Source organism: Pseudochaenichthys georgianus, chromosome 18 (genome assembly GCF_902827115.2).
Source record: "Pseudochaenichthys georgianus chromosome 18, fPseGeo1.2, whole genome shotgun sequence".
Taxonomy (NCBI): domain Eukaryota; kingdom Metazoa; phylum Chordata; class Actinopteri; order Perciformes; family Channichthyidae; genus Pseudochaenichthys; species Pseudochaenichthys georgianus.
In genome coordinates this window covers 9,348,670-9,359,871 of record NC_047520.1, presented here as the reverse complement: position 1 = coordinate 9,359,871, position 11,202 = coordinate 9,348,670, and the positions used below count along the sequence as shown (strand labels likewise).

Below are 11,202 nucleotides of genomic sequence, written 5' to 3'. Positions count from 1 at the left end.
ACATTTACTCAAGCACTTACTTAATTTCACATTTGAGGTACTTTTATTACAGTAATTACGTTTTTATGTTACATTATAAGACAAAGACATGGCACTGTGTACATTTATTTAGATATTTACAACAGCCTTTAAAGATTCAGATTATTAATACAAAATATCATCATCAAAGAAAATATGATGTTATTAAAGATAAAGATATAAGAAGAAGAAAAAAAGAATTCACTTATTTTGTAAGTTGCTCATCTTTGACTTACTTTTGGTACTTACAGTATATTTTATTTCTTATCATTTTGTTAATTTGAGAAAAAATCTGGATGCAGGTTACACTTTTTAACTTATCAGTATGTATGATATTTCTATTTGTAGGCCTACTTAAGAAAATCCGAGTGTAAATGACCTCAAATCAAACAAAGAGAATACCGTCATTGCACATGGACTGTCAACAGTTCCACTTGTTTGATGAATCGTTCACAGACAATAGCTCCCTCTTGTGGATGTATTGAAGAACATGGAATCACTGTCTCATATATGATTTTATAAGATACAATATACTTTAGTTATCACAAATTGGGATTGTTGTTTGAAGATTGAATTTATTGTCATTATGTAGGTACTATGTAACGAAACGGTTTCTCTGCATTTGACCCATCCTAGTGTTCGGAGCAGTGGGCTGCCATTATGTACGGCGCCCAGGGAGCAGTGCCTTGCTCAGGGACACCTCAGTAGCACTTGGTCTTTCCGGGACTTGAACTGGTGACCTTCCAGTTGCCAAGTCCCTATGGACTTCGCCACCACCGCCCCTTTCGTTGCAGCAGCAGCAGCAGCAGCAGCAGCAGCAGCAGCAGCAGCAGCAGCAGTAGCAGTAAAACAGAGTATTGCACATAATAAGAAATACGAAAGAGTAGAAACTAAACAATTATACAATATAAACATCTCAGAATAGAAGATAAAACAGAACTAAAAGAGTGAAAATATAAAATATGACAAATAAAACACTATTGAAGGGGTAAATTACAGCTCACACAATATAAAAGTAGGATATTATTTAATTTAGTGTCCAAGAATGGCATATTAAATTACATTTAAATATCAAATGTCCAGTGTGAAGTTATAAGTCCAGTTAACAAAAGAGAAACTATAAAGCAGTGAGTTGTCTGACCTTTAAAAACTCGTAACAAGAGAGTGTAGAAGTTACATAAAGGAATCATTATCTATTCTCGGTTTTTAGTGTACATTCGGGACGTTAATGAAAGTTTGAACTATTCTTGTACAAAGTGTAAAATAACAAACAAACAAAAGTCTCCAGACACAACAAGCATTTATAAGCAGTATACAAACATTTAATCAATGGTTTATAACACATTATGTAGCTATAAGAAAAGTGTTTTGCGGTTGCAGCTCCAACGTTATGGAAGGAATTGCCCCTCCAGGTTAGACTTGCTCCAACTCTGCCTGTTTGTAAATCTCATTTAAAAACCCACTTCTTTTCCCTGACACTTGTGCTTTTACATTTGGGTTGTTGTCTTTCTAGTGTTTTGTATTGTTTTTTGTAGGAGAGTTTTTCAGTCTGTGGCTTCTGATCTGGTTTCATTGTCTCGTGTTTTACATTTGTTTGTATGTATGCTATGTTTTTTAGTTGTTGATGTACAGCACTTTGTTCAACTCTGTTGTTTTTAAATGTGCTATAGAAATAAAATGGATTGGATCATTTACCTGTGAAGTGTTACTGTATTAGCATTTATTATATTGTTAATACAGCTAACTCCACTTATGGGCAAACATGGGAAGATGTATTATAGTGTGTTGATAGAGATGTTCAATCTATTAAATATTTATATTTGGCTACAAAATACTAAATTGGGAGCCTTAGTGCTTTCCATTAGGGTTTAACATAAGTTTCTTTGTTTTGTTTGTTGTTCTTTTTAAATAGGGGGACTAAAACGTTTTAATAAGCATATCATTAAAAACATGAACTGCGTGATTCTGTCACATTTCAGTTGAAAGGCAGCTGTTGACCAAAACCACGCTAATCAACGGTTTGTCGTCCCGATAGATGTTGACTCTTCTTTAATTGTAGGTTAAATATGCACATTACATCAACAAACGTTTTTCTGACGATTGATGTCGATTCCAGCTTTTTGATAAGTGATAACGTGTTACGTGTGATCGACCGTCTCCATCACACCTGTTGACTTCTGTCTTCACCTCCATCTCTCTGATCTTTTCTTAAACTGAAAACTATTCAGACTACTTTTTTGAAAGCATGTGGACAAACTTCTCACACACTCACAAAACAATGACTTAAATTAAGTGTATTTTGTCAGCAGGTTCCACTTAATTTTATCAAGTGAGTTTACATGTTAAGTTAAAAAATTATTAAGATCATATAACTTAATAAACTTGTTTAACAGGAACACAACTCATTTTAAAATACGACTTCGGATCAACAAGATATGTTTAATCTTTCCCAAATTAAATCAATTTAAAAGAAAATAACTTTTTGAGATGAGGATTCTCCTTTAATTGTAGTTTAAGCACTTCTAAAAGTGATGATTGATGTTGATTAAAGCTGTTTGATAATGTGTTACATGTGACCGACCGTCCCCATCACACCTGTTGACTTCTGTCTTCACCTCCATCTCTCTGCTCCTTTTCTTAAACTGAAAACTATTCAAATTTTTCTTTTTCTTTCTTTCTTTTTTTGATTGAGACACGTCCCTTGTCGCCCACGAAAGCATGTGGACAAACTTCTCACACATGGCTCTTTTCACTCCTTTTGTCCCGCTCTCTGCCCCTGAGCATTCTTCTCCTTGGTTACGGGTTGTCATGGATTCAGGAGCTCAAAAACGGGAGGGATTAAAGGCAGCCATTTTGGGGACAGCTGGGCCAGGTTGGTCCCTGTTGCCCCCTGTCCCGCTCCCAGTCACTCTGGGGGGAAGAGGGGTGGCATTGTGTGAGGATTAGAGCTTCCTGTGTGTCAGCTCATTACATGGGATGGGAGGAGGGGGGGAGTACAGGGGTGAGCAGAAAGAGTGAGGGAGAGAAATGAAAGAGAAAATGAAAGAGGGTGCGTATAAAAGAACGTATGACACAGAGAGGGGAGGGAGGGAGGTGGCGGCCTCTACAGCTGCACCCTCAATCACACTCATACAGGCTCTGATTATCCTTTTCACACACACACACACACACACACACACACACACACACACACACACACACACACACACACACACACACACACACACACACACACACACACACACACACACACACACACACACACACACACACACACACACACACACAGTAGTGGAGAACTGCAACATATTAAAAGACATTGAGGACAAAAAAGGCAGAATTAGGAGACAGCTAGCCCAGACAAAGAACCCCCCCCCCCCCCCGATTCCAGACACACCGAGAGCTGGAACAAACAAGCGAAAACTGACCAACAGCACACAGAATAAGAGTCATGCAAACAGAATACTTAAGCAGATAAATGAATTCACAGAGACGGGCTTAAACTGAACCCAGAACAAAAACATATACAGAAAAGCACAGACGAGCAACAAACCGGTCTCCTCTTCACATCGCCATTGTTTTATTTATCTTTTATACATCACATGGGAGTCATGGGAACATAGTTTGTCAATGCTACAAAAAAGGGGTTTACAAGGAATACTAAACTGGGTGAAGCAGGAATGCAGTACAATTTCTGCAGGCGCAGAAAACTCTCAAGTGCTTTGAGAGAGAGGGGAGCAGGGGGAATGGAGGGGGAGAAAGATAAAGGGAGGGGAGTTATAACAGACAGGGCTCATCCTAGTTGTCGGTTTGACCCGGGAGGTACCGACAACAAAAAAACATTTACAATCATCAGTTTGAATAAGCTGCAAGCAACTTTTACAGCAATAAGTACAAGGACTTCCCACAAAATCATCTAACACACCATTATTATTATTATTATCATCATGGTTATCATCATTGCTAATGTGTTTAAGAAGATGTCTCGGAAGCACAGGACACAGTGCAACTCTCAGTGCAACTCAGCACATCAGAAACATGCTTTTAGCAGCATGGCATTAAGAAACAAGTCAGATAAAAAGGCATCAAATGTAACCGCCGCTCATATTTACAGACATTGGCCATTACTAAACTGGCCTATTTTGGTATGGAGTTCATCTTGTAAAATGCTGGATCGTCCCTCTTCTTCAAACCAGCTTATACAGTATGTGCCGAAAAAGGTGTCAGCAGACGAAAGCGCAAACAAATAATTCTCATTGTGACAATTCTGTGAAGTGTGTAAGATAAGGCCTCACTGTGGTCTTTGAAATACAAAAATAACATAGCTAAAATACTACATTCACAAATGTCTTGCAAAACTACAACTTCGTCTATCTGCCTATTACAAAAGGTAAACATGAATTAGAATTAATGTCTACAAAAACAAAGGTCGTCCTATTAAAAAAAAAAAATACATTCCTTTGTCAGGACCCTTTTAAAGACTGACTGCAGCCGCTCAGTGATTCTAACTCTACACAGTAGTGTCCATAGGCTCGACCGGAACAACACCGATCGCTTTAGTATCTGCGCTGTCCTCCTTCTCAGGTGATTTAGCCAATCCCTGATTTTCTTCTTGCTCTTCCGGGCTCTTATTGGCCGAATTTGAGCTGCAATCCTCCGCAATGTCAGTGTCATTGGTTTGAGCCTTGACGGGGGTTGATGCTCCAGGATGAGTTTTCATATGGCCCTGTTGATGGAAGACACAACATATTAGTTATTTAGCCACAATGGAGGAAATCTTAACCTGACAAAAAATGCATTACCCCTTAAAAATGTTTACAAACTCAAAATCATTATCTTTTGATCTAAGTTAGTCAACCCTTACCTTAAGTCCACTGCGACTGGCGTAGGCCTTCCCGCACTGGGAGCAGCTGTAGGGTTTGTCAGAGCGAGGAAGCTGGGCTGGGACGGAGGGCTCTTGGTCCTCTGAAAGCTTTTCGTGCCCGTCTTTACTCTCCTCCATTGGAGCATCCTTCTCCGACTCTGAGTCCAGCGCAGGCAAAGGCTCTTTTGTTGTCGTGGTCTCACTCTTGCCTTTGCTTGAAGCACCACTCTCTCGAGCCTCCTGTGGGTCATTGCCACAGGCCTCTTCAGCCTCAGGGATAGCTTTGGGGCTGGCAGGTGGGGTGAGTGCAGGTGAGGGATTTGCAGCTGGGGTTTTGGGGTTGGAATCAGGACTTGTAGTGGGTTTGTCTGTGGAGCAAGCTTCCTCGTTATTAACCACGGATTGCAGCGTATTATTGTTTGCTCCAGGCTTTGAAACGCACAGAGATAAAGGGGTGTCATCTGCCTCTGCGTCTCCATTCATTACAGCTGAATGAGAGCTAGCTAAGGGTGCTTTGAAAGGGCTGGTGCTGACCAGGTCAGCCTGGGTCTCCTCTTCAGAGTGCATGGAGCCGTTGATTGGGTTACCATCAGCTGGGGCGTTGTCTCCCAGACGCAGGGGGTCCTCTGCTCCCACTGAGGGGGGATTACGGGTCACGGGTGGGCTAACACTTGATGCGGAGCTCTCCAATTCTTCCGTCTTCACAGATGTGGCGTCAGCAGCTGTGGATTTCTTAAAAGTCGACCCTGAGGTGAGAGCATCCATTGGAGACTTGGAGCTTGTTGTCAGGGCCAGAGGAAGGAGTTGTGGGGCTTTAGATGGGGAGTCATTCTCCCGCTCATCGAAAACAGCAGCTGTTTCTCCGCCTTCGGGAGGCATATCTTCATCAGGTGGTATTTGTCCACCCAGGTGCAAGCGGATATGGTGCTGGAGTACCAAGGCATTGGTGAACTTGCGTGGGCACAATGGGCAGGAGTTCAAGGCACGGGAGTTGGCCGGTCTTGCGCGGTGCGTGGCAAGGTGGGCTCTAAGGCTGCCCTTTGTGGAGAAGGAACGACCGCACTGCTTACAAGGGAAGGGGCGCTCTCCCAGATGTGTGGCCTGATGCAAGCGCAGAGCCCTGGGGCAGCTGAGGACACGCAGGCAAACAGCACACTGATTAGCAGCCTGAGCGGTGGGCAGAGAGTGAGTAGTCATCGTAGTTGTACTGCCAGAACCTAAGACTCCCTGGCTGGTCATATGTCCAGTAGCACTTGGGCTCAGGCCGAGAGCAGCCAACATTTCCCTGCGATAGGCACTGGAGGTGGTGGACAGGTCATGGCCGTATGTGTCCCCATGAGCATCAGCAGCTGATAGTGAGGAAGAAGAGGCCCCTCGCTGTGGCTGCTTTTCAAGCTTCTGCACCAACCGTTGCAACTTGGAGGTGTCTGAGGTCAGGGTAGAGGTGGTGGTAGAAGATGAAGCGGAGGTTGATGGTTTGGGGAAAGGTGGAAAGGGGAAGGGTAGCTGATGGGGAGAAGTGAGGTGGGCGGCAGATGAGTGGCCTGGGGGTCGTAGAAGTGCAAGGTGGTGAGAGGAGGTGCCGTCAGGGAAGAGAATCTTAGGAAGGTGGGCCAGTTGGGAGTATGGGGAAGCAGTATGGATGGCAGAGTGAGGAGGTGTGTTTTCATCAAATCGCTGCTGCTTTACTCCTTTGAAGTGGCTGCCCATGGCGGAGGAGGAAGACGAGGAGGTAGAGGAAGGAGGCAGACCAGTGCCGGACACGCTGGCAGCAGCTGCAGCCGAGGCTCTGTTCAGCTGAAGCAGTGAATGGGCTGTGGACAGCAACGCCATGTCCACTGACGGGGGCAGCGGTAAAGAGGAAGGCGGTGGCCGAGAGGACGCACCAGACAGGAACCCTAGTGCCATGTTCTCCGTCATCCCGGGAATGCTTCCTTTCACAGCGTTGAAATGCTCGTCGTCATCGGCACGCCGTTTTCTCCTTCTCTGGATTGGGCTGGGAGCGGGAGGCGTTGGCTCGCACAGCGCCGGGGGCAGCAGAGAAAGAGACAGCTCTGGGTTCTGCTCTCTGTGGCGCAAGAAATGGGCTTTCAGGTTCCCTCTGGTTGTGAAGCGGCTCAAGCACACCGGGCACTGGTAGGGCCTCTCGCCTGTGTGAGACCTCAGATGGATCTGGAGTGAAGAGTCGCTGCTCAACACCTTCCCACAGAAACGGCACGCATGGTGAGGGCGTCCTGCTAAGGAGGAAGAGCCAAGGGAGGAGCTGGGCTGGAGATCCTGGGAATGACTGGCGGTAGGAAGGGGAGGGGTGGGGAAACTGAGACCATTGCTATGGCCAAACGAGGAGGTGTTGGATGACTTCTCGTGGAGGTAGCGTGGTGGTAGGCCCAGTGACAAGGACATAGGGTGTAGTGAGGCGACAGAGGGGCTCATGGAGGATGAGGTAGAGGAGGATAGAGCTCTGCTGCCATTGACATGTGTAGCACCTGATTTGGAGACGGGTGGCTGTGGGAAGAGGGAAGATGGAAGGCCAGTCAAAAGCGATGAGGTTGTGGTTACTGGCGTGGCAGTGGAGGGGTGCGTTGGGGATAACGATGCAGGTCCTAGGGACTTATGGTTGCTGTCTGCACCACCAACCTGTTGGTTGTTATCATGGCCAAAGACGGCACCTCCCAGCCTCAGAACGTGCCTGCAGATCTCCTCTGTTATCTGCATCTGGTGGATTTGCCGCTGCTGTAAAACCCTCAGCTCTTCCAGGAGTATCGCCAAGGTGGGTGACACCTGGATCTGTCCCTGCTGCCCGGGAGAGGTGGATGCCTGATGATGATGATGATGATGACCTGGACTGGAGCTGTCGCGGCGAGGCAGCACATACTGAGAAGAAGAGGATGAGGAAGAGGAGGACGAGGTAGTGGTGGTGGCCGAGCTGCCCATTGTTGGGGAGGCCATGGTGGAGTGTCCTTGGTGAAGAAGGCCGTGGGAACCTGAGGTTTGACCCAGGGGAGGAGGCGAGTGAGTCTGGGATGATAGCGAGGGGTGCGGGAAGTCTGGGGAGAGGGAAGAGTGGGTGTTGGGGAGGGAGGTGGTGAAGGGGGCGATGTGGCTGGGCCAATGGGGAGGAGGCGAGCTCTCGCTGGGCAAGGAGGGCGCGTGGAGCCCACCAGGGGATGGGCGAGGGGCCAAAGGCGGCTGGCAGTCCTGGTGAGAGGTGGGGGATGAGGAGGAGGACCCTGATGAGGTACCTTCTGAGCCAAGAGATGTTGATGGTGACTTCATGCCCAGGTGATCATCTGAGGATTGACAGAAAAATATATTTTTTAAACTTTTAATTCCATTTTGTTTGTTTCTTTGCAGGCATTAGTGTGTCTCCAATATCAGACCAAACATTAAGGTATGTCAATTAATGAAAACGTCCTGGTCCAGTTACAGTCTGTTTATTTCATTGATTCTATTGTTTACAAGTTTAGTTTGCAAATGTGTGTGCATACCAAAAGATCAGGTTACGACTTCAAAAGAAATGCCTGCTAGGAAATGGCCTTGAACAAGCAAATAAACAAATGGAAGAAACTCTGAAGTCCATGAGTCTTTGTAATGTCTTGTCTCAATCTGTGCTCTCTGGAGCAAAACTCCTCAAACATCTTGCACAGACAAAAAAGCTTACAGACCACCTTGCTGCTATGGCAACACATTTTACAGGACAATGGGCATCACCAAGACAACCCATAACCCCTCTTAACCCACCCCCTCCCTACAGCAGTTACGTCTTTCATCTCCCTATTCACCCTTCCCCCCTTACGTCACAGTAGAGGTCAAGGGTCAGGCCAAGCTAAGGGTTCTGGGCACTGTCCAGACACTCTGATTGGTCAACTAATCTGACCTGTGCTGCTCGGGGGTCAAATTCTTTCAGAATCTTGAGCACAGAGTGAGAAAGAGTAAAAGAAAAAGAAGGGGGAGGGTAACAACAATGGAGAGACAAACTAACTATTCCCTCCTGGAGTGATATAGTGATGGAATGAAAGACTGTAAGTGAAATTCCTCCTCTGTGACTTCTAAACAAACCTCAACCTGCGGGAAACATACAATAACTACCAGGTACACTTCCTTTGGAGGAAGTTTACCTGCAGAGAGTCTAAAGTGCATGCACTGGAAGATAGTACCCATTGTAAAACAGAACAAGTGCAAGAGCAATCTCTCGTTCCCCTCTGAATCTTTTTTTCTCATCCATCTGAGCCCCCCCCCCCCAACTGTGTAGGAGTATACAGTCAATAGGGTTGGGGGGCGAGAAAGAGGGATAAAGAAAGGGGAGGGAAGTATTGAGAAGGTGGAAAATGGGGGAAGAGGGGTGCATAAGAGAGAAAGGCATGGACGAAGAGAATAGATGGGTGGAAGATTAATCTTTACCAAAAACACTGGCTTCCCTTCCCCCCACCCATGCACTTTATTGTTAACAAATAAGAGGGTGCTCTATACTAATCAAAGACCTCCAGCAGTCAGCGCTGCGCAGCCTGTTGGTTTCCTAGAGGACCAACAGCAAATGAAAATGGCCACAGATGTATGTTAGTTAATCCTGCTCTATTCATTTCACAGGGACACGTTTATTGTGTGCCTAAGGCCCCCATTTAGTGGGGCCCATTACAGTGAATGGCTGAACAGGAGGGGTTTCTTTAGTTGACAAACTTAGATCTTCAACTTTTTGGTTTGTTCAATCAGGTGCGTTTGTTGGAATGTGGCCATGCATAAATAAACGTGTGAAAATCACGTCGATCAACGACAAAAGCGCACAGTAGCCCAAACAGCGCACACAATTTATGTGCGTCGAAACACAAACTTTTGCTTCGGTTAAGTTTTCCGTTTTGTTGTAGGACTTGAGTTAATTCCGCATGCATTGTTGAGCACCATTTGTTTGCAAGCTTGTTGCACCCTTTCATGAAATTCAAGACAAAAACGCATGCACACTCGTAAAGATGTGTACTCACCGTGAGATAGCAGCCTTGGGCCCCCCGGATCCGAGTTAACTAGATGCTGGGGTCGCTTCTGCTTCCGGCGTGACATGATTCACTGCGACTCAGAGGGAGAGGGGGGCATCAGTTTGTTGAATGGTAGTAGGCACGTTTTTGCGCACTCGGAAGCGCTCCTGAAACCATCCAAGCATTTAAAGTTCAAGAGTTGCGCACATCCCGAAAGCCCCGGAATAAAAAAGGAAATGTTAAAGGAATATGTAAGCTGACTTAAAAGTGATAAAAGAACGTATGCTTTTTGGAAAAATTAAAAAAAGGTAGCAATTGGTATTTGGAAATCCGCAGGTCTGCACCGTGCCATATGAAGCTGCCGTGAGTGCGTGTGTGTGGCTGTTTCCTAAAGTCTCTTCTCCCCCAAAAAACTTGTCCAATTTGCGCCCCTCCTCTCCCACTGCTGCCCCGCTGCATGCACATACAGGGAACACACACACACACACTCTCACACACACACACACACACACACACACACACACACACACACACACACACACACACACACACACACACACACACACACACACACACACACACACACACACACACACACACACACACACACACACACACACGCACACGCCATACACACTCACAAACACACACAGAACCACTCCTTGTTCTTCAATGATATTTGCATTTCAATGGCGTGTAACACACAGCCTCCCTGCTTCTCTCTTTCTCATTCTCCCCAGCTTTATTTTTCTTTACACACTCACGCAGCAGCTATAAACTTTCAATAAAACATGACAATTAGGTGTCAAAGCCGTTGGATGGCTTGAACACAAATGTAAATTGGCGTTAGAATTATCTATTTGACTAAGATAAATGTTTAAATAATGCCAGGAAGAAAATAAATCACTGTGGGTCTAATTAAGATGCAATAACATGTCTAAAGAAGTAACAGGTGACATTTCCATCAGGACACATCTGTTTAGGTGTACTGCAGACACTTGAATAATTTCAGCAAGGTGGATAAATAGTCAAGCAGCCATAATTTGACTTGCAGGTGGTTTCCAACAGTCAAGAATCCGTGTTCCCACTCGTTTTATTAAGCCGGATGAGGAGTGAACATGCGATATTTCTACCCTTTGATTTCCATAGGGCCAATTATCAACAACAGCGCACTGAGTTGTGTGCAAGTGGGGCCACACAGCCATTCCACATGCATGTATTTTGTGTGTTATCACCAAGCGTATAATACCCCCCCTCCCACCACCCCCGCAGAAAAAGCATCTTACACTGGAGCTCTATTTAAAAGGCAGAGAATAGATGGGAATATTTGACAATGGCGTGCTGGACACAGTT

The 11,202-nt window shown here is 45.5% G+C and overlaps 1 protein-coding gene across 1 annotated transcript; it reads right to left on the bottom strand.

The window, feature by feature from the left end:
• Positions 1–3,594: 3,594 nt before the first annotated feature.
• On the bottom strand, positions 3,595–10,202 carry LOC117463447 (sal-like protein 2). The gene is made up of 3 exons (XM_034105685.1): positions 9,859–10,202; positions 4,883–8,172; positions 3,595–4,744 (listed from the first exon to the last, which is right to left on the bottom strand). The coding sequence occupies exons 1-3, from the start codon at positions 9,932–9,934 to the stop codon at positions 4,529–4,531; spliced, it is 3,582 nt and encodes a 1,193-aa protein (XP_033961576.1). The 5' UTR covers positions 9,935–10,202; the 3' UTR covers positions 3,595–4,528.
• Positions 10,203–11,202: the final 1,000 nt, after the last annotated feature.